The sequence below is a fragment of the Bufo bufo genome, chromosome 3 (assembly GCF_905171765.1).
Source record: "Bufo bufo chromosome 3, aBufBuf1.1, whole genome shotgun sequence".
Classification (NCBI taxonomy): domain Eukaryota; kingdom Metazoa; phylum Chordata; class Amphibia; order Anura; family Bufonidae; genus Bufo; species Bufo bufo.
In genome coordinates this window covers 233,477,335-233,501,348 of record NC_053391.1, presented here as the reverse complement: position 1 = coordinate 233,501,348, position 24,014 = coordinate 233,477,335, and the positions used below count along the sequence as shown (strand labels likewise).

Here is a 24,014-nt window from a genome sequence, read left to right as displayed (position 1 = left end):
CATTCTCTGATCTAACTCTTCTTCATTCACAGCTGCTTCATCATCATTCTTCTGAACCTGATCAAACATCCACACCTCATACACTCAAATGCACTGCAAATATTAGCTCATACAGCTTCATATATACTCCCCAATTTTAATATTTAATATGGCTGAACCATTGTACAAAACAAATACTTTTTACCTTTTGTGTCACCCCTAACACCTCATAGATTGTAAGCTCTTACAAGCAGGGCCCTCACTCCTCGTGTTTTAATTGTAGACTTGTTTGTTGTCACTGTGATTTATGACTCTATTTGTACATGAACCCCCTTATTGTAAAGCGCTGAGGAATATGTTGGTGCTATATAAATAAAGATAACCATTATTGTTATTACAATGAAGGGAACCATATGTATATCAGTCATCTCTCCACCTCATCTTATCGCAGGAATGCTGAACCTCGGGTATTTATGGTATATAGTGACTTTAGGTTTCTCAACTCTTTAAGGATGTGGCCTAATTTAATCTTTTGTTTTACAAAATACTGATGTCCTTGTGAAGGGTGATTTCTCTATATGACTGATAACTTGTTTTTGACTGATATCATATCTTGATATAACTATCTCTTTTCTCATCTTGTATACATGATGGGTGAGAGATACATTTTATTTAGATACAGTATATTGTATTCATACAGTGTTCATGCAAAGATACGTATGTGACCCTTGTCAGTTATGTTTCAATGTCATAAATAGTGTTGAGCAAATCAAAGTTAACGAAGTGGACTTTGATCCGAATTTCAGGAAAAATATTTGTCACAAAGCCAAATTTCCTTGCGCTTTATGGTAGCAAATAATTTTTTCCTGAAATGGCAGTAAAAACTAAAAAAAATACATACTCGCCTCATCCATTTGGTCTCGGAGAGCCCGTTGCGGCCATCTTGATTGAATAAAATGCACCAAATATCATGTTAGGTGCCACTTCATTACGCTGGCTGGGCAGAGCGACCTCATGATGTCACCGCGCCCGGCCAATGTGATGACATCACACGTCAGCGAGCAAGAGATTTGTCATGTTTACTTCAATCAAAATAAAAAATGAAAGTCCTCCAATACATTGCCTGGATAATTTTCCGCAGCAGGTCCCAATGGTGATGTGGGCTTAATTCACACTTAGTTCAATGTGTCTCATAGGACCGCGCGATTGTTAGCAATTTACAAGATAGCCACTCCAAATCAAAACCATCCACTTCTGCGCATATAGGTAAAATATTAGTTTCCACAGATGACCTCCTCCTCCACTTGATCCTGTGGCATGTCAAAAATCACACCGATAGTGAAGTATTGTTATCATTAATAGTGTTGACAAGCAACTTAAACAGGAAAGAATCATAACTTCAGATGGAAAAAAATGACGAATATTCTAAAAAACGAATATATAGCACTAAATTGAATATCGTGCTACATATTTGTTTTTTGGAATATTCGTAATTTTTCACAAGCAACTTAAGCAGGGAGGAATTATAACTTCAGATGGAAAAAAATTATGAATATTCTAAAAAACAAATATATAGCACGATATCTATAGTGCTATATATTCGTTTTTGACCCACGCCTGTATTGATCGCGTAATATTACGCGATCATTACTTTGCCGATCTTCAAGTAAAAAAAAAGAGTGTAGTATATAATGAATATTCGAATTCGCGAATATTCGACAAATATTCTACAAAATATTCTCCCAATATTGCAAATTCGAATATGACCCCTGCCGCTCATCACTAATCATTAAAGGGGTTATCCAAGTTATATTTATTGATGACCTATCCTCAGGATAGGTCATCAATATCAGATCGGCGGGGGTCCGACACCCGGCACCCCCTCCGATCAGCTGTTTGAAGAGAAGGCATGTGCGGTGTCAGCGCTGCCTCCTCTTCACTGTTTACCTTCTAGCCGTTGCATCTGCAGTGGTGAGCAGGTGTAATTACACCCAAGCCTTCCTATTGAAATGAATGGGACGGCTTGGGTGTAATTACACCTGCTCACCACTGCAGATGCAACGGCTAGAAGGTAAACAGTGAAGAGGAGGCAGCGCTGACACCGCACATGCCTTCTCTTCAAACAGCTGATCGGAGGGGGTGCCGGGTGTCGGACCCCCGCCGATCTGATATTGATGACCTATCCTGAGGATAGGTCATCAATAAATATAACTTGGATAACCCCTTTAATTCCATGCACGCCTGGTGTTATACTCACAAGCGCACGTGGATATACAAGCACATCAGACGAATTCCATCATTGCGAGCTCCTCTTGTTCTTTTTCCCCCATAGGCAATTCTACAGAAAATTTGCTCTGATAGTGAAGCACTGTCGCCAATGTGTATGTAAACAGGATTTTTATTATACTCACAAATGTCAGTGGTGGTACAGGCACATAAAAAGAGATAAAACAGAGCAGCCTTGTGCTCACGCCAGACCCGGGTTTTGCTCCAAGCTTCGTCAGGGGCCTATGTGTTTACATACACATTGGCGACAGTGCTTCACTATCAGAGCAAATTTTCTGTAGAATTGCCTATGGGAGAAAAAGAACAAGAGGAGCTCGCAATGAGGGTATTTGTCTGATGTGCTTGTATGTCCACGTGCACTTGTCAGTATACCACCAGGAGTGCATGGGATAAATGATAACAATACTTAACTATCAGTGTCATTTTTGACATTCCACAGGATCGAGTGGAGGAGGAGGTCATCTGTGGAAACTAATATTTTACCTATATGCGCAGAATTGGATGGTTTTGATTTGGAGTGGCTATCTTGTAAATTGCTAACAATCGCGTGGTCCTACAAAACACATTTTACTTCAATCAAGATGGCCGCAACGGCCTCTCCGTGAACAAATTTATGAGGTGAGTATGTTGTTGTTTTTTTAACCCCTGATTAACTCCTGAAAGATGCCGCGATCAGTGTTGAAAGCAGCATCTGAGGGGTTCAATGACGGGGGCGGCGCAATCACTGTTTCCCATCATTTCACCCACTGCATACAATGGAATGCGAATCGTGATCAAAGTAATTCGTAATGAATCAAATTTCTTTGTGAACTTCAGCAAAGCAATCAAATTGCATTTTCTCTCATCATTACTCATAAAACAATCATAAATGTATAGCTAGATTCAAGTTCAATACAAATCTACAAATATCTTCTCTTTTCAGAGACCACTACAGCACTATACTCAAATGTTTCCATTAAACAGATTACCAGTGGAGAAACTTTTTCCTCTGCAGTTTTACTGACTACAACCAGCATACCAGGTGGGTATATATGAGCTTAATTAAATATCTCATTCCAAAAACATACACAGTTATCCTCCTTTGTTGCTAAACTATCAGAAACATTACTTTTGAGAAAGTTACATATTCTGAAGCCTAAGCCAAGTTATAATTCAGATTATCAGGTGTGCAAGGCAGTATAATTGTTCAGTAGTATACCTGATAGACCATAGACTAGAGTAGAGCCGTTTAGGAAAAATGAGCTGACATCATCCACTAATGTAGGACAGAGCTCAGAAAGTACTAGTCCTCGCTGAAGATACCCAGCGGGTGAAGAGAAACTTACTTTCAGGTAATGCTCCATGGGAATATATATGCAAATTAGCTCGTCAGTAAAATCGCTAACTCATTTAAAAGGAAAAATGGACTCATCTGAATGGCTCACTTTTTCTTTTCTTTGGTCTCTTTTTGGATTACATGAGTTAATTATTTTCAAGAATGTCATTGCATTATGTTGTTTTAAGATCCCTTTCCCAGAACTAAAGGTCTGAACATACTTCTGTACCAAACCTCACAGTTGCATCATTCAGGATGTTTTCTCCTTTTCTTCTTGATTTAGTTAAATAGTAAAGTGTAATTTCACTGTTCCAGAGTCCAATGAATGGCTGGTTCTTCTGATTCAGTTTTTGTACTGCTGGTTGCAGACAGGGGAATATGGAAAAAGTAAACATTGCAATGGCTATTTTTGAGAGTCTCATAGACTGAATTGGAGAAAGCCAGACATATGCAAGGCCTCTGGCCACCTCTTCTGTATGTGACTGTGCTAGAGGTTAGCTGTTCTCTTTGTTTCAGAGTTGGGAAGCGCTTTGCCCAGAGACTTCCACTAACCTTACCCTTTGAGTCATCTCCTTGTGCACTTTGTTTTTTAGTAAATCTGGAACTACTAAAATAGTTTGTATTCAATAGCTGTAGGTCTCGGTGGTGATCACTGTGGTCACGTGTTGAAGTGCCCTGAGGCAGCCATTAGTTGACACAGCCATCTGACGGTAAATAAGTATGGATGCAATGGGATGGTTGCACTGGAGTGCAAAGAGCCAGCAACAGGGACCAGAGTGAAATTTTGATGTTTTGGTGAACTTGGAAAGTCCAAGACAACCCCATTAAATGGAAGCTCAGCATGGGGAAAAAATAGTTAAAAAAATAGAAACAAGTGAGAGCCTATCAGCATTTAGACAAGTGGCATAGATTATTTTTAGTCTGGCTTTACTACAGGAAGCTCTTTTCTTTAAATACGTAGACTACTACAGACATGGTCAAACACAGAGATAATAACCATAAACCACATTGTAGAAATTATAATATAAAGGCTTCTTACTGCATATGTCCTAACAGTGCTGCAATATCAGTTACTATACAGTTTTTATTGATTTTTTTCTGTTCTATGTAGAAACTCACATGAATGTTATCTTCAGACCTACTAGTGTTGAGAACTTGACATCTACATTAAACCTCAATCACACTGTCCTGAATACTGAAATGTCTAAATCTAGAGCTAAGCAAAGTTTTTACAACACAACATGGCTAAATCAGATTGGTGGAACATCTATTCTCCAAATAACATCTGCACCTGCTACAAATCATGTCCAAAGTGAGTAGGTTAGATGTCTGTGACATTTTCTGCAAATTGTGCCTAGTGTTTTATAGCTAATCTGCATTTTTAATTTCTAACGTGAAGACAGTATCAGTACTACAAGCAAGAATCATGCCACTACTAACATAGTGAAAGATACAAGTACACTTCTACCTACAAACAGAAATATGGCTCTTACTTCTTCTCCCACTGAGCAAGGTTAGTGATAATTAAATGTACAAATCTGAAATATCATCAGCTCAAGGTTGTAAAACACTGCCCCATGTGGCAGATGATCGTCAGGAAGAAAGCGTTCCCTCCTGGCAATCGTCTGCTCTCTAGCGGAGGAGACCGCTGCGATTAGATGCAGCGATCTCCTCTGCAGTATGGGGAGGAGCGATCACTATGCCATCGCTCGTCCCCATGCTGTATAGTGTTTTGCCGGTGGCAGATCGTTATTAAACACCACGATCTGCTGCCTGCAAACAATAATTTTTTAACACGTCAAAAGATTTATATTATATATCTGTTAAAAGGACGATCACCAAATAAAAACACTCTGGAGAACTGCCTGCCTTTTACCTTTAGACACTCTCAAATGCAGATAAATATATAATTAACGTCTAATTTAATACCATTTAAAATACATTTACAAAAAAAGACATAAAAAATCATAAAAAACATCATATAATATTGTAATAGACCCTGGCCCCCTTTTTTTTTTCTAAAAAAAAAAAAGGGACCGGGACTATTACATTATTATATGATTTTTTATGATTCTTTTTTCTGTAAATGTATTTGAAATGGTATTAAATATACTGTACTGTGGTTACTATGAGCCAGCCGTTAATTATAAAAGATGTGAGCCAGCCGTTAATAATAAAGGATTAATATTGCGCGATGATCGAGCGTATGCTCATTCATCGTGCAACCGACTTTAGCGATTATTTGCCGAAAAATCAGGTAGTACACCTGTTAAAGCCGCATATTAAAGTTAAAGCCGCATATTAATATTCCACACATTCTATGCCAAAGTCACTAGTGCTCAATGTCAGCTTCTTATTCTATACTTTTTGTTCTTGAATCTGCGTATAGCTGTTATCAGGCACCTCATACTGTCCTAAATTTCAACCTATTGCTAAGAAACTTGTTGAGGCACTGGTTGAGAATGGAAGCAGCAGTAGTGATCAGGGTATGGTAAGAATAAACTGTAGACATCTACAATAAGCTTATGAGTAGAGATGAGCGAAATTAATATTTTAAAAATTTGTTCACACTTCGTTTGTTTTGTTAAAGGTGAATTGCGTTATGGATTCCGTTACCACGGACCATAACGCAATTCTATGACAGAATGCATAACGGGATTCACCTTTAACCAACAAACGAAGTGTGAATGAATTTCATAAGCTGAAATTCGCTCATATCTACTTACGAGTCTATTTGTACTCAAAGTTAGGACCCAAGAATAGTATTTGATTTGAGGAATTCCCAGTGTTTCAGGACTAACTCTTCCACTTGCAGACGAGCCACCATTCTCGGCCAAATACCACTTCATCACATTCAAGTGCTGAACTCTGTGAATTTAGGTTTTCCTCTTCCAAGTGTTACTTGTCTTGTCTATTATCTTTCGGTCTGGCAACCAGGTATAGGTATAAGCAGAGTTGTTAGAGGAGGTCCCACACTCAGCCAAAATGTCAGAGAGATCAGGAAACTCTTTTTTTTTTTTAAAGTTGCAGACAAATAATGGTGTACATCAAGTACCACTGGGGAGGAGGGTATGAATTGTAACTTATTTTTTATGGCAGGGATGATTGCTAAAAGTTTAAAGGACATTTATGGGAGTTTTACACTGATGACCTATCCTCTGCATTGGTCATCAGTATCTGATCAGTGGGGTCCGGCACCCAGGACCCCCTCCAGACAGCTTCCCGGAAATGTTCGGGTTCGGGATCCGAACCCGACCCGAACTTCGTCCCGAACCCGAACCCCATTGAAGTCAATGGGGACCCGAACTTTTTGGCACTAAAAAGGCTGTAAAACAGCCCAGGAAAGGGCTAGAGGGCTGCAAAAGGCAGCAAAATGTAGTTAAATCCCCTGCAAACAAATGTGGATAGGGAAATTAATAAAAATAAAAATAAAATAAATAAAAATTAACCAATATCAATTGGAGAGAGGTCCCATAGCAGAGAATCTGGCTTCATGTCAGCAGAGAATCAGTCTTCATGTCATAGCAGAGAATCTGGCTTCACGTCACCCACCACTGTAACAGTCCATTGTCAGATATTTAGGCCCCGGCACCCAGGCAGAGGAGAGAGGTCCCATAACATAGAATCTGGCTTCATGTCAGCAGAGAATCAGTCTTCATGTCATAGCAGAGAATCATGCTTCACGTCACCCACCACTGGAACAGTCCATTGTCAGATATTTAGGCCCAGGCACCCAGGCAGAGGAGAGAGGTCCCATAGCAGAGAATCAGTCTTCATGTCAGCAGAGAATCAGTCTTCATGTCATAGCAGAGAATCATGCTTCACGTCACCCACCACTGGAACAGTCCATTGTCAGATATTTAGGCCCAGGCACCCAGGCAGAGGAGAGAGGTCCCATAGCAGATAATCTGGCTTCATGTCAGCAGAGAATCAGTCTTCATGTCATAGCAGAGAATCATGCTTCACGTCACCCAACACTGGAACAGTCCATTGTCAGATATTTAGGCCCAGGCACCCAGGCAGAGGAGAGAGGTCCCATAGCAGAGAATCTGGCTTCATGTCAGCAGAGAATCAGTCTTCATGTCATAGCAGAGAATCAGGCTTCACGTCACCCACCACTGGAACAGTCCATTGTCAGATATTTAGGCCCAGGCACCCAGGCAGAGGAGAGAGGTCCCATAGCAGAGAATCTGGCTTCATGTCAGCAGAGAATCAGTCTTCATGTCAAAGCAGAGAATCAGGCTTCACGTCACCCACCACTGGAACAGTCCAATGTCAGATATTTAGGCCCAGGCACCCAGGCAGAGGAGAGAGGTCCCATAGCAGAGAATCTGGCTTCATGTCAGCAGAGAATCAGTCTTCATGTCATAGCAGAGAATCATGCTTCACGTCACCCAACACTGGAACAGTCCATTGTCAGATATTTAGGCCCAGGCACCCAGGCAGAGGAGAGAGGTCCCATAGCAGAGAATCTGGCTTCATGTCAGCAGAGAATCAGTCATAATGTCATAGCAGAGAATCAGGCCTCACGTCACCCAACACTGGAACAGTCCATTGTCAGATATTTAGGCCCCGGCACCCAGGCAGAGGAGAGAGGTCCCATAACAGAGATTCAGGCTTCATGTCAGCAGAGAATCAGTCTTCACGTCATAGCAGAGAATCATACTTCACGTCACCCACCACTGGAACAGTCCATTGTCAGATATTTAGGCCCAGGCACCCAGGCAGAGGAGAGAGGTCCCATAGCAGAGAATCTGGCTTCATGTCAGCAGAGAATCAGTCTTCATGTCATAGCAGAGAATCAGGCTTCACGTCACCCACCAGTGGAACAGTCCATTGTCAGATATTTAGGCCCAGGCACCCAGGCAGAGGAGAGAGGTCCCATAGCAGAGAATCTGGCTTCATATCAGCAGAGAATCAGTCTTCATGTCATAGCAGAGAATCAGGCTTCACGTCAACGACCACTGGAACAGTTCATTGTCAGATATTTAGTCCCCGGCACCCAGGCAGAGGAGAGAGGTCCCATAGCAGAGAATCTGGCTTCATGTCAGCAGAGAATCAGTCTTCATGTCATAGCAGAGAATCAGGCTTCACGTCACCCACCACTGTAACAGTCCATTGTCAGATATTTAGGCCCCGGCACCCAGGCAGAGGAGAGAGGTCCCATAACATAGAATCTGGCTTCATGTCAGCAGAGAATCAGTCTTCATGTCATAGCAGAGAATCATGCTTCACGTCACCCACCACTGGAACAGTCCATTGTCAGATATTTAGGCCCAGGCACCCAGGCAGAGGAGAGAGGTCCCATAGCAGAGAATCAGTCTTCATGTCAGCAGAGAATCAGTCTTCATGTCATAGCAGAGAATCATGCTTCACGTCACCCACCACTGGAACAGTCCATTGTCAGATATTTAGGCCCAGGCACCCAGGCAGAGGAGAGAGGTCCCATAGCAGATAATCTGGCTTCATGTCAGCAGAGAATCAGTCTTCATGTCATAGCAGAGAATCAGGCTTCACGTCACCCACCACTGGAACAGTCCATTGTCAGATATTTAGGCCCAGGCACCCAGGCAGAGGAGAGAGGTCCCATAGCAGAGAATCTGGCTTCATGTCAGCAGAGAATCAGTCTTCATGTCATAGCAGAGAATCAGGCTTCACGTCACCCACCACTGGAACAGTCCATTGTCAGATATTTAGGCCCAGGCACCCAGGCAGAGGAGAGAGGTCCCATAGCAGAGAATCTGGCTTCATGTCAGCAGAGAATCAGTCTTCATGTCAAAGCAGAGAATCAGGCTTCACGTCACCCACCACTGGAACAGTCCAATGTCAGATATTTAGGCCCAGGCACCCAGGCAGAGGAGAGAGGTCCCATAGCAGAGAATCTGGCTTCATGTCAGCAGAGAATCAGTCTTCATGTCATAGCAGAGAATCATGCTTCACGTCACCCAACACTGGAACAGTCCATTGTCAGATATTTAGGCCCAGGCACCCAGGCAGAGGAGAGAGGTCCCATAGCAGAGAATCTGGCTTCATGTCAGCAGAGAATCAGTCATAATGTCATAGCAGAGAATCAGGCCTCACGTCACCCAACACTGGAACAGTCCATTGTCAGATATTTAGGCCCCGGCACCCAGGCAGAGGAGAGAGGTCCCATAACAGAGATTCAGGCTTCATGTCAGCAGAGAATCAGTCTTCATGTCATAGCAGAGAATCAGGCTTCACGTCAACGACCACTGGAACAGTTCATTGTCAGATATTTAGTCCCCGGCACCCAGGCAGAGGAGAGAGGTCCCATAACAGAGAATCTGGCTTCATGTCAGCAGAGAATCAGTCTTCATGTCATAGCAGAGAATCAGGCTTCACGTCACCCACCACTGGAACAGTCCATTGTCAGATATTTAGGCCCCGGCACCCAGGCAGAGGAGAGAGGTCCCATAACAGAGATTCAGGCTTCATGTCAGCAGAGAATCAGTCTTCATGTCATAGCAGAGAATCATGCTTCACGTCACCCAACATTGGAACAGTCCATTGTCATATAATTTAGGCCCCGTCACCCAGACAGAGGAGAGAGGTCCCATAACAGAGATTCAGGCTTCATGTCAGCGACTCAGCAGAGAATCAGTCTTCATGTCATAGCAGAGAATCATGCTTCACGTCACCCAACACTGGAACAGGCCACTGTCAGATATTATTAGGCCCCGGCACCCAGACAGAGGAGAGGTTCAATCAACTTTGGCTTGCCCCGCAATATAATGGTAAAATGAAAATAAAAATAGGATTGAATGAGGAAGTGCCCTGGAGTACAATAATATATGGTTAAAGGGAGGTAGTTAATGTCTAATCTGCACAAGGGATGGACAGGTCCTGTGGGATCCATGCCTGGTTCATTTTTATGAATGTCAGCTTGTCCACATTGGCTGTAGACAGGCGGCTGCGTTTGTCAGCAATGACGCCCCCTGCCGTGCTCAATACACGTTCAGACAAAACGCTGGCCGCCGGGCAGGCCAGCACCTCCAAGGCATAAAAGGCTAGCTCTGGCCACGTGGACAATTTGGAGACCCAGAAGTTGAATGGGGCCGAACCATCAGTCAGTACGTGGAGGGGTGTGCACACGTACTGTTCCACCATGTTAGTGAAATGTTGCCTCCTGCTAACACGTTCCGTATCAGGTGGTGGTGCAGTTAGCTGTGGCGTGGTGACAAAACTTTTCCACATCTCTGCCATGCTAACCCTGCCCTCAGAGGAGCTGGCCGTGACACAGCTGCGTTGGCGACCTCTTGCTCCTCCTCTGCCTTCGCCTTGGGCTTCCACTTGTCCCCCTGTGACACTTGGGAATGCTCTCAGTAGCGCGTCTACCAACGTGCGCTTGTACTCGCGCATCTTCCTATCACGCTCCAGTGCAGGAAGTAAGGTGGGCACATTGTCTTTGTACCGGGGATCCAGCAGGGTGGCAACCCAGTAGTCCGCACACGTTAAAATGTGGGCAACTCTGCTGTCGTTGTGCAGGCACTGCAGCATGTAGTCGCTCATGTGTGCCAGACAGCCCAGAGGTAAGGACAAGCTGTCCTCTGTGGGAGGCGTATCGTCATCGTCCTGCGTTTCCCCCCAGCCACGCACCAGTGATGGGCCCGAGCTGCGTTGGGTGCCACCCCGCTGTGAACATGCTTCATACTCATCCTCCTCCACCTCCTCCTCATCCTCGTCCTCCTCGTCCTCCAGTAGTGGGCCCTGTCTGGCCACATTTGTACCTGGCCTCTCCTGTTGCAAAAAAACTCCCTCTGAGTCACTTCTAAGAGACTCCTCCTCCTCCTCTTCCTGGGCCACCTCCTCTTCCATCATCACCCTAAGTGTTTTCTCAAGGAGACATAGAAATGGTATTGTAACGCTGATAACGGCGTCATCGCCACTGGCCATGTTGGTGGAGTACTCGAAACAGTGCAACAGGGCACACAGGTCTCGCATGGAGGCCCAGTCATTGGTGGTAAAGTGGTGCTGTTCCGCAGTGCGACTGACCCGTGCGTGCTGCAGCTGAAACTCCACTATGGCCTGCTGCTGCTCGCACAGTCTGTCCAGCATGTGCAAGGTGAAGTTCCACCTGGTGGGCACGTCGCATATGAGGCGGTGAGCGGGAAGGCCGAAGTTACGCTGTAGCGCAGACAGGCGAGCAGCGGCAGGATGTGAACGCCGGAAGTGCGAACAGATGGCCCGCACTTTATGCAGCATCTCTGACATGTCGGGATAGTTGTGAATGAACTTCTGCACCACCAAATTCAGCACATGCGCCAGGCAAGGGATGTGCGTCAAACCGGCTAGTCCCAGAGCTGCAACGAGATTTCGCCCATTATCGCACACCACCAGGCCGGGCTTGAGGCTCACCGGCAGATACCACTCGTCGGTCTGTTGTTCTATACCCCGCCACAACTCCTGTGCGGTGTGGGGCCTGTCCCCCAAACATATGAGTTTCAGAATGGCCTGCTGACGTTTACCCCGTGCTGTGCTGAAGTTGGTGGTGAAGGTGTGTGGCTGTCTGGATGAGCAGGTGGAAGAAGAGGAGGAGGAAGCTGAGTAGGAGGAGGAGGAGACAGGAGGCAAAGAATGTTGCCCTGCGATCCTTGGCGGCGGAAGGACGTGCGCCAAACAGCTCTCCGCCTGGGGCCCATCCGCCACTACATTTACCCAGTGTGCAGTTAGGGAGATATAGCGTCCCTGGCCGTGCTTACTGGTCCACGTATCTGTGGTTAGGTGGACCTTGCCACAGATGGCGTTGCGCAGTGCACACTTGATTTTATCGGTACTTGGTTGTGCAGGGAAGGCACGGCTCTCTTGGAGAAGTAGTGCCGGCTGGGAACAACATACTGTGGGACAGCAAGCGACATGAGCTGTTTGAAGCTGTGTGTGTCCACCAGCCTAAATGACAGCATTTCATAGGCCAGTAGTTTAGAAATGCTGGCATTCAGGGCCAGGGATCGAGGGTGGCTAGGTGGGAATTTACGCTTTCTCTCAAATGTTTGTGAGATGGAGAGCTGAACGCTGCCGTGTGACATGGTTGAGATGCTTGGTGACGCAGGTGGTGGTGTTGGTGGTACATCCCATGTTTGCTGGGCGGCAGGTGCCAACGTTCCTCCAGAGGCGGAGGAAGAGGCCGAGGTGGCAGCAGCAGAAGAGGCCGAGGCGGCAGCAGCAGAAGAGGTAGCAGGGGGAGCCTGAGTGACTTCCTTGTTTTTAAGGTGTTTACTCCACTGCAGTTCATGCTTTGCATGCAGGTGCCTGGTCATGCAGGTTGTGCTAAGGTTCAGAACGTTAATGCCTCGCTTCAGGCTCTGATGGCACAGCGTGCAAACCACTCGGGTCTTGTCGTCAGCACATTGTTTGAAGAAGTGCCATGCCAGGGAACTCCTTGAAGCTGCCTTTGGGGTGCTCGGTCCCAGATGGCGGCGGTCAGTAGCAGGCGGAGTCTCTTGGCGGCGGGTGTTCTGCTCCCTCTTTTGCTACGCTGTTGACTCGGTCTCACCACTGCCTCTTCCTCCGAACTGTGAAAGTCAGTGGCATGACCTTCATTCCATGTGGGGTCTAGGACCTCATCGTCCCCTGCATCGTCTTCCACCCAGTCTTGATCCCTGACCTCCTGTTCAGTCTGCACACTGCAGACAGACGCAGCAGTTGGCACCTGTGTTTCGTCATCATCAGAGACGTGCTGAGGTGGTATTCCCATGTCCTCATCATCAGGAAACATAAGTGGTTGTGCGTCAGTGCATTCTATGTCTTCCACCGCCGGGGAAGGTCTAGGTGGATGCCCTTGGGAAACCCTGCCAGCAGAGTCTTCAAACAGCATAAGAGACTGCTGCATAAGTTGAGGCTCAGACAGTTTCCCTGATATGCATGGGGGTGATGTGACAGACTGATGGGCTTGGTTTTTAGGCGCCATCTGTGCGCTTTCTGCAGAAGACTGGGTGGGAGATAATGTGAACGTGCTGGATCCACTGTCGGCCACCCAATTGACTAATGCCTGTACCTGCTCAGGCCTTACCATCCTTAGAACGGCATTGGGCCCCACCAAATATCGCTGTAAATTCTGGCGGCTACTGGGACCTGACCTAGTTGGTACACTAGGACATTTGGCTGTGGCAGAACGGCCACGTCCTCTCCCAGCACCAGAGGGTCCTCTAACACCACCACGACCATGTCCGCGTCCCTTACTAGATGTTTTTCTCATTGTTACCGATCACCACAATAAGAAAAATATTATTTGGCCCATTGTATTGAATTCAAATTCAGGCCTTTTTTTACAGACACCTAACACTATCTGGCTATCTATTTAGGTACCATATTACACTAATACAGGCACAGCAGTAATGACAGATTTAGCTGAATATAAATTTGAGGCCTATTATTTAGGCGCTGGGTGACAGGTATACGTTTACGGACAGAATTAGACTTGGATATGCACAGTAGCGTGTGTGTGAAGTTATTGAGAATGACCCTATCAGCACCTTGAATCTAATATACCCTTTTAGGGATAGATTTAAAGTAGACCTGATACAGCAGAAACCACTAATTTAGGAAATTGCTAGGTTGGGAATTGTATTTCAACCCAGAACAAAAACTGTGCTTTGACGGACACAAAATAACTTGACCAGCTACAGCAATAACCACAGATTTAGCTTAATATAAATTTGAGGCCTATTATTTAGGCGCTGGGTGACAGGTATACGTTTACGGACAGAATTAGACTTGGATATGCACCGTAGCGTGTGTGTGAAGTTATTGAGAATGACCCTATCAGCACCTTGAATCTAATATACCCTTTTATGGATAGATTTATAGTAGGCCTGATACAGCAGAAACCACTAATTTAGGAAATTGCTAAGTTGGGAATTGTATTTCAACCCAGAACAAAAACTGTGCTTTGACGGACACAAAATAACTTGACCAGCTACAGCAATAACTACAGATTTAGCTGAATATAAATTTGAGGCCTATTATTTAGGCGCTGGGTGACAGGTATACGTTTACAGACAGAATTAGACTTGGAAATGCACAGTAGCGTGTGTGTGAAGTTATTGAGAATGACCCTATCAGCACCTTGAATCTAATATACCCTTTTAATGAATAGATTTAAAGTAGCCCTGATACAGCAGAAACCACTAATTTAGGAAATTGCTAAGTTGGGAATTGTATTTCAACCCAGAACAAAAATATATCCTTTGCCAGACAGCAGACAGTATTACAATTGGCTGGCCACAGCTGAAACACCAGATTTAGGGTACTGCTATTTTGGCAATTGTATTTCACCCCTCAATAAAATAGCAAGCACAGCTAAGCCCCTGATGTAGGATATAGCAAAAAAATAACCACACTATTGATGGTTAAATGGACTTGGTGGCAGCTTGCCCCTGATGTAGGATATAGCCAAAAAATAACCACACTATTGATGGTTAAATGGACTTGGTGGCAGCTTGCCCCTGATGTAGGATATAGCCAAAAAATAACCACACTATTGATGGTTAAATGGACTTGGTGACAGCTTGCCCCTGATGTAGGATATAGCAAAAAAATAACCACACTATTGATGGTTAAATGTACTTGGTGGCAGCTTGCCCCTGATGTAGGATATAGCAAAAAAATAACCACACTATTGATGGTTAAATGGACTTGGTGACAGCTTGCCCCTGATGTAGGATATAGCAAAAAAATAACCACACTATTGATGGTTAAATGGACTTGGTGACAGCTTGCCCCTGATGTAGGATATAGCAAAAAAATAACCACACTATTGATGGTTAAATGGACTTTGTGGCAGCTTGCCCCTGATGTAGGATATAGCCAAAAAATAACCACACTATTGATGGTTAAATGGACTTGGTGACAGCTTGCCCCTGATGTAGGATATAGCAAAAAAAATAACCACACTATTGATGGTTAAATGGACTTTGTGGCAGCTTGCCCCTGATGTAGGATATAGCCAAAAAATAACCACACTATTGATGGTTAAATGGACTTGGTGACAGCTTGCCCCTGATGTAGGATATAGCAAAAAAATAACCACACTATTGATGGTTAAATGGACTTTGTGGCAGCTTGCCCCTGATGTAGGATATAGCAAAAAAATAACCACACTATTGATGGTTAAATGGACTTGGTGGCAGCTTGCCCCTGATGTAGGATATAGCCAAAAAATAACCACACTATTGATGGTTAAATGGACTTGGTGACAGCTTGCCCCTGATGTAGGATATAGCAAAAAAATAACCACACTATTGATGGTTAAATGGACTTTGTGGCAGCTTGCCCCTGATGTAGGATATAGCCAAAAAATAACCACACTATTGATGGTTAAATGGACTTTGTGACAGCTTGCCCCTGATGTAGGATATAGCCAAAAAATAACCACACTATTGATGGTTAAATGGACTTGGTGGCAGCTTGCCCCTGATGTAGGATATAGCCAAAAAATAACCACACTATTGATGGTTAAATGGACTTGGTGGCAGCTTGCCCCTGATGTAGGATATAGCCAAAAAATAACCACACTATTGATGGTTAAATGGACTTGGTGACAGCTTGCCCCTGATGTAGGATATAGCAAAAAAATAACCACACTATTGATGGTTAAATGGACTTGGTGGCAGCTTGCCCCTGATGTAGGATATAGCCAAAAAATAACCACACTATTGATGGTTAAATGGACTTGGTGACAGCTTGCCCCTGATGTAGGATATAGCAAAAAAATAACCACACTATTGATGGTTAAATGGACTTGGTGGCAGCTTGCCCCTGATGTAGGATATAGCCAACAAATAACCACACTATTGATGGTTAAATGGACTTGGTGACAGCTTGCCCCTGATGTAGGATATAGCAAAAAAAATAACCACACTATTGATGGTTAAATGGACTTGGTGGCAGCTTGCCCCTGATGTAGGATATAGCCAAAAAATAACCACACAATTGATGGTTAAATGGACTTGGTGGCAGCTTGCCCCTGATGTAGGATATAGCAAAAAAATAACCACACTATTGATGGTTAAATGGACTTGGTGGCAGCTTGCCCCTGATGTAGGATATAGCCCAAAAATAACCACACTATTGATGGTTAAATGGACTTGGTGGCAGCTTGCCCCTGATGTAGGATATAGCCAAAAAATAACCACACTATTGATGGTTAAATGGACTTGGTGTCACGAGTTGGAGGTCCCAGGAGAGACCACCGCGTCGTCAAGCAATAAACGGAAATCAGGTACAGACACATAAGAGTTTATTGCACAAACAAAAACATGGAAGGCAGCACAGATAAAACATGAGCTCTATGTACCGTCAGCACAGTGGGAGAAAACCCCCACTGCGCCACTGTCTAGTAATTCTCCAGAGGGGCGTGACTAAGCAACTCCTGGTGTTCACTAGAGCCCTAGATGGTAGGGTTAGACTTAGCCGCAGGAAGTTGCCAGGGTCCACTCTGGAGCGTGAACTAGACGGTGACAGCAGGGACGAATGGACAACAGGTACCAGAAGGTACCGACGGCACATAGGCAAACATAACAGACAGGTAAATACAAAACAGGGCAAATAATAACACAAGCAGGAGTTCATGCAAGGGAGCAGGAGTGGCAATGAGCAGAGAAGGACTTGCTCCACCAGTAGTAAACTGCATGGCCTTGTCATGCCACTCTGCTGCAAAGGCTTGCTGAACACAGACATCAGAATAAACACAAAGTAACTAAAACATAACATGCAGATCAGATATCAGAAAGACAGGAAAGAGGACATCAGAGAACGTAAATGAACAAGTAGGGAAACCCACAGAGCACAGGCAGACAGACACAGATCCCATGGGTCAGCAGCATGGGAGAGAGAGTACAAACCAGGAGCAGGACAAGACAACACACACCAGGAGAGCTGACACAGAACTGAGGAAACCTCAGCCTTATATACAGGTTCCATGGGTGCAGCAGAGAGACCACACCCATGGAGCAGACAGAGGATTAACTCCTAATAGGCACACAGGGGAGTTAACCCCTAAAGAACCACAAATGACACAGAAACGGAACTTCAGCGAGGAGCGCCGAACAAGCAAGGACGGAAGGTCACAGCCCGAGATAGCGGCTGTGACACTCCCACCCCTCAAAGCCCCCCCCCTCTCCTCCCAAACAGAAAGGGGAAGAAGTGGGGCAACAAACCAAACAGAACCAGGCAAGGGGACAGAAATCAAAGGGGTGATGAGGTACAAGGGCAGGAACACACACGACGACCGCAACCAGCCCAACCCCTGAAAACCAGCCTACACGGAGAGTCCGCAGCCAGTACGCCAGGGGAAGATAGCCAGCCAACACGGCATACACGTCAAGTGAACCGCACCAAGAAGTTACCTCCCCCTCCACTCTCCCTCTGGAGAATGACATGTCTGCCAAGAACTAATTTTCCAGACATGCAGACACCCCCTTCCGGAGGATTGGGACCAGGAACTGGAACCAGACAGGAAATGAAAATAAGAATCAAAGGGGTACAGAGGTACACAAGCAGAACACATAAGACGACCGCAGCCAGCACGCAGCCCCTAGCAACCAGCCTACACGGTAAAGGCAGCCAGTACGCCAAGAGGAATGCAGCCAGCCTACACGGCCACAAAAGTCATGGTGAACTGCAGTGTGCTAACACCTCACCCTCCACTCTCCCTCCAGAGAATGGCATGTCTGCCAAGAACTGATTGGTCAGACATGCTGACACCCCCTTCCGGAGGCGTGGGACCAGGAACAGGAACCAGATTGGAAAACAAAGCAAATCGAAATCAAAGGGGTACAGAGGTACACAAGCAGAACACATAAGACGACCGCAGCCAGCACGCAGCCCCTAGCAACCAGCCTACACGGTAAACGCAGCCAGTACGCCAAGAGTAATGCAGCCAGCCTACACGGCCACAAAAGTCATGGTGAACTGCAGTGTGCTAACACCTCCCCCTCCACTCTCCCTCCGGAGAATGGCATGTCTGCCAAGAACTGATTGGTCAGACATGCTGACACCCCCTTCCGGAGGCCAGGACCAGAAGCAGATACCTGCGCCGATAACGGAAAACACGGCCGTAGACAGAACTGCAAGCAAAAAAGGTAAACCGGACGTCACCCCTGGCAACCAGCATACACGGAGAACACCGCAGCCAGTACACCAAGGCAACCAAATCCGATACATAAAGCAGCATAAAGAGGGAAATACAGAAAGCACACACATTACAGATAAGCAGAAAACAGAACAAAAAAAACTCTGTGAAAGTTCACTTGTTCATTCTGTCACGAGTTGGAGGTCCCAGGAGAGACCACCGCGTCGTCATGCAATAAACAAACGGAAATCAGGTACAGACACATAAGAGTTTATTGCACAAACAGAAACATGGAAGGCAGCACAGATAAAACATGAGCTCTATGTACCGTCAGCACAGTGGGAGAAAACCCCCACTGCGCCACTGTCTAGTAATACTCCAGAGGGGCGTGACTAAGCAACTCCTGGTGTTCACTAGAGCCCTAGATGGTAGGGTTAGACTTAGCCGCAGGAAGTTGCCCGGGTCCACTCTGGAGCGTGAACTAGACGGTGACAGCAGGGACGAATGGACAACAGGTACCAGAAGGTACCGACGGCACATAGGCAAACATAACAGACAGGTAAATACAAAACAGGGCAAATAATAACACAAGCAGGAGTTCATGCAAGGGAGCAGGAGTGGCAATGAGCAGAGAAGGACTTGCTCCACCAGTAGTAAACTGCATGGCCTTGTCATGCCACTCTGCTGCAAAGGCTTGCTGAACACAGACATCAGAATAAACACAAAGTAACTAAAACATAACAGGCAGATCAGATATCATAAAGACAGGAAAGAGGACATCAGAGAACGTAAATGAACAAGTAGGGAAACCCACAGAGCACAGGCAGACAGACACGGATCCCATGGGTCAGCAGCATGGGAGAGAGAGTACAAACCAGGAGCAGGACAAGACAACACACACCAGGAGAGCTGACACAGAACTGAGGAAACCTCAGCCTTATATACAGGTTCCATGGGTGCAGCAGAGAGACCACACCCATGGAGCAGACAGAGGATTAACTCCTAATAGGCACACAGGGGAGTTAACCCCTAAAGAACCACAAATGACACAGAAACGGAACTTCAGCAAGGAGCGCCGAACAAGCAAGGACGGAAGGTCACAGCCCGAGATAGCGGCTTTGACACTTGGTGACAGCTTGCCCCTGATGTAGGATATAGCAAAAAAATAACCACACTATTGATGGTTAAATGGACTTAGTGGCAGCTTGCCCCTGATGTAGGATATAGCCAAAAAATAACCACACTATTGATGGTTAAATGGACTTGGCGGCAGCTTGCCCCTGATGTAGGATATAGCCAAAAAAATAACCACACTATTGATGGTTAAATGGACTTGGTGACAGCTTGCCCCTGATGTAGGATATAGCAAAAAAATAACCACACTATTGATGGTTAAATGGACTTGGTGGCAGCTTGTGCTGGCGCAGCACAAGACACAAAATGGCTGCCGATCACCCCAGAAAAAAGTGACTGAAAAACGCTCTGGGCAGCCTAAAAACAGTGAGCAATTAAATAGCAGCAGTTCAATGATCCACAGCTGTAAATCGATCACTGACTTAAGTGTTTTGGAGGAGTTAATCACTGCCTAATCTCGCCCTAACAACAGTCGCAGCTGCAACCTCTCCCTACACTAAGCACAGCAGAGTGCCGTGCGGCGCTACGTGACTCCAGCTTAAATTGAGGCTGGTCACATGCTGCACTGGCCAATCACAGCCATGCCAATAGTAGGCATGGCTGTGATGGCCTCGTGGGGCAAGTAGTATGACGCTTGTTGATTGGCTGCTTTGCAGCCTTTCAAAAAGCGCCAAGAAAACGACGAACACCGAACCCGAACCTGGACTTTTACTAAAATGTTCGGGTTCGGGTCCGTGTGACGGACACCCCAAAATTCGGTACGAACCCGAACTATACAGTTCCCTAGTCCCAACCCCATTTATAAGGCAAGAAATCCCACTTATTAAACCTGACAGGGCACACCTGTGAAGTGAAAACCATTTCAGGGGACTACCTCTTGAAGCTCATCAAGAGAATGCCAAGAGTGTGCAAAGCAGTAATCAAAGCAAAAGGTGGCTACTTTGAAGAACCTAGAATATGACATATTTTCAGTTGTTTCACACTTGTTTGTTATGTATATAATCCCACATGTGTTAATTCATAGTTTTGATGCCTTCAGTGTGAATCTACAATTTTCATAGTCATGAAAATAAAGAAAACTCTTTGAATGAGTAGGTGTGTCCAAACTTTTGGTCTGTACTATATATATATATATATATATATATATATATATATATATACACTCACCTAAAGAATTATTAGGAACACCATACTAATTCGGTGTTGGACCCCCTTTTGCCTTCAGAACTGCTTTAATTCTACGTGGCATTGATTCAACAAGGTGCTGATAGCATTCTTTAGAAATGTTGGCCCATATTGATAGGATAGCATCTTGCAGTTGATGGAGATTTGAGGGATGCACATCCAGGGCACGAAGCTCCCATTCCACCACATCCCAAAGATGCTCTATTGGGTTGAGATCTGGTGACTGTGGGGGCCATTTTAGTACAGTGAACTCATTGTCATGTTCAAGAAACCAATTTCAAATGATTCAAGCTTTGTGACATGGTGCATTATCCTGCTGGAAGTAGCCATCAGAGGATGGATACATGTTCTCATTCTGTTTACGCCAAATTCGGACTCTACCATTTGAATGTCTCAACAGAAATCGAGACTCATCAGACCAGGCAACATTTTTCCAGTCTTCAACAGTCCAATTTTGGTGAGCTCGTGCAAATTGTAGCCTCTTTTTCCTATTTGTAGTGGAGATGAGTGGTACCCGGTGGGGTCTTAGGCTGTTGTAGCCCATCCGCCTCAAGGTTGTGCGTGTTGTGGCTTCACAAATGCTTTGCTGCATACCTCGGTTGTAACGAGTGGTTATTTCAGTCAACGTTGCTCTTCTATTAGCTTGAATCAGTCGGCCCATTCTCCTCTGACCTCTAGCATCCACAAGGCATTTTTTCCCACAGGACTGCCGCATACTGGATGTTTTTCCCTTTTCACACCATTCTTTGTAAACCCTAGAAATGGTTGTGCGTGAAAATCCCAGTAACTGAGCAGATTGTGAAATACTCAGACCAACCCGTCTGGCACCAACAACCATGCCACGTTCAAAATTGCTTAAATCACCTTTCTTTCCCATTCTGACATTCAGTTTGGAGATTGTCTTGACCAGGACCACACCCCTAAATGCATTGAAGCAACTGCCATGTGATTGGTTGACTAGATAATTGCATTAATGAGAAATAGAACAGGTGTTCCTAATAATTCTTTAGGTGAGTGTATGTGTATATATATATATATATATATATATTTGGTATCGCTGTAATCGTACTGACCCAGAAAATAAAGATATCATGTCTAAAATGCAGGTCTTAATAAATTACCCCATTTATCTTTAAACACAGTATACAGCTAGTTTAGTGTCAATGAGTGTTTAATGAGACAGTAGTTAGATTTAATTGATTGACGGGAGATAGGTTTAGCAAAGTCAGTGTATCAGCACTACAGCCAAGGTTGAGCGAATTGAATTTCAGGGAAAATTTGATTTGCCATGAAGCCAAATTTCCTCGTGCTTTGTGGTAACAAATCAATTTTCCCTGAAATAGAGTAAAAAAAAAACAAAAAAAAAATACCTCATCCATTTGAGCGCGAAGAGGCTGCCACAACCATTGTAATAAAAAATCCCATGTGAAATCTTGTGCCTGGTGACGTATGACATCACCACGTTGGCCAGTGCGATGACGTCATCACACCGTGTAAGATTTTGCGCAGGATCTTCAATCAAGATGACTGCGCTGGCCTCTTTTCGCTCAAATAGATAAGATGAATACAGTTGCAAGAAAAAGTATGTGAACCCTTTGGAATGATATGGATTTCTGCACAAATTGGTCATAAAATGTGATCTGATCTTCATTTAAGTCACAACAATAGACAATCAAAGTCTACTTAAACTAATAACACACAAATAATTAAATGTTACCATGTTTTTATTGAACACACCATGTAACACACCATTCACAGTGCAGGTGGAAAAAGTATGTGAACCCTTGGATTTAATAACTGGTTGAGCCTCCTTTGGCAGCAATAACTTCAACCAAACGTTTCCTGTAGTTGCAGATCAGACGTTCACAACGGTCAGGAGTAATTCCTCTTTACAGAACTGTTTTAGTTCAGCAATATTCTTGGGATGTCTGGTGTGAATTGCTTTCTTGAGGTCATGCCACAGCATCTCAATCTTTTTGAGGTCAGGACTCTGACTGGGCCACTCCAGAAGGTGCATTTTCTTCTGTTTAAGCCATTCTGTTGTTGATTTACTTCTATGCTTTGGGTTGTTGTCCTGTTGCAACACCCATCTTCTGTTGAGCTTCAGCTGGTGGACAGATGGCCTTAAGTTCTCCTGCAAAATGTCTCGATAAACTTGGGAATTCACTTTTCCTTCGATGATAGCAATACGTCCAGGACCTGACGCAGCAAAGCAGCCCCAAATTATGATGCCCCCACCACCATACTTCACAGTTGGGATGAGGTTTTCATGTTGGTGTGCTGTGCCTCTTTTTCTCCACACAGTGTTGTGTGTTTCTTCCAAACAACTCAACTTTGGTTTCATCTGTCCACAGAATATTTTGCCAGTACTGCTGTGGAACATCCAGGTGCTCTTGTGCAAACTGTAAACGTGCAGCGATGTTTTTTTTTTTGGACAGCAGTGGCTTCCTCTGTGGTATCCTCCTATCAAATCCATTCTTGTTTAGTGTTTTACGTATCGTAGATTCGCTAACAGGGATGTTAGCATATGCCAGAGACTTTTGTAAGTCTTTAGCTGACACTCTAGGATTCTTCTTCACCTCATTGAGCAGTCTGCACTGTGCTCTTGCAGTCATCTTTACAGGACGGCCACTCCTATGGAGAGTAACAGCAGTGCAGAACTTTCTCCATTTATAGACAATTTGTCTTACCATGGACTGATGAATAGCAAGGCTTTTGGAGATATATAACCCTTTCCAGCTTTATGCAAGTCAACAATTCTTAATCGTAGATCTTCTGAGAGCTCTTTTGTGTGAGGCATCATTCACATCAGGCAATGCTTCTTGTGAAAAGCAAATCCAGAACTGGTGTGTGTTTTTTATAGGGCAGGGCAGCTGTAACCAACACCTCCAATCTCATCTCATTGATTGGACTCCAGTTGGCTGACACCTCACTCCAATTAGCTCTTGGAGATGTCATTAGTCTAGGGGTTCACATACTTTTTCCACCTGCACTGTGAATGTTTACATGGTGTGTTCAATAAAAACA

General features: G+C 44.8%; 1 protein-coding gene across 1 annotated transcript in view; it reads left to right on the top strand.

The window, feature by feature from the left end:
• LOC120993709 overlaps nt 1–24,014 on the top strand; it is a 137,717-nt gene that overhangs the window by 19,756 nt on the left and 93,947 nt on the right. Inside the window, exons 4-6 of the mRNA XM_040422183.1 lie at nt 3,188–3,286; nt 4,692–4,892; nt 4,980–5,093. Of these exons, the coding sequence (XP_040278117.1) occupies nt 3,188–3,286; nt 4,692–4,892; nt 4,980–5,093 (414 nt within the window). The remainder of the gene's footprint in view (nt 1–3,187; nt 3,287–4,691; nt 4,893–4,979; nt 5,094–24,014) is intronic.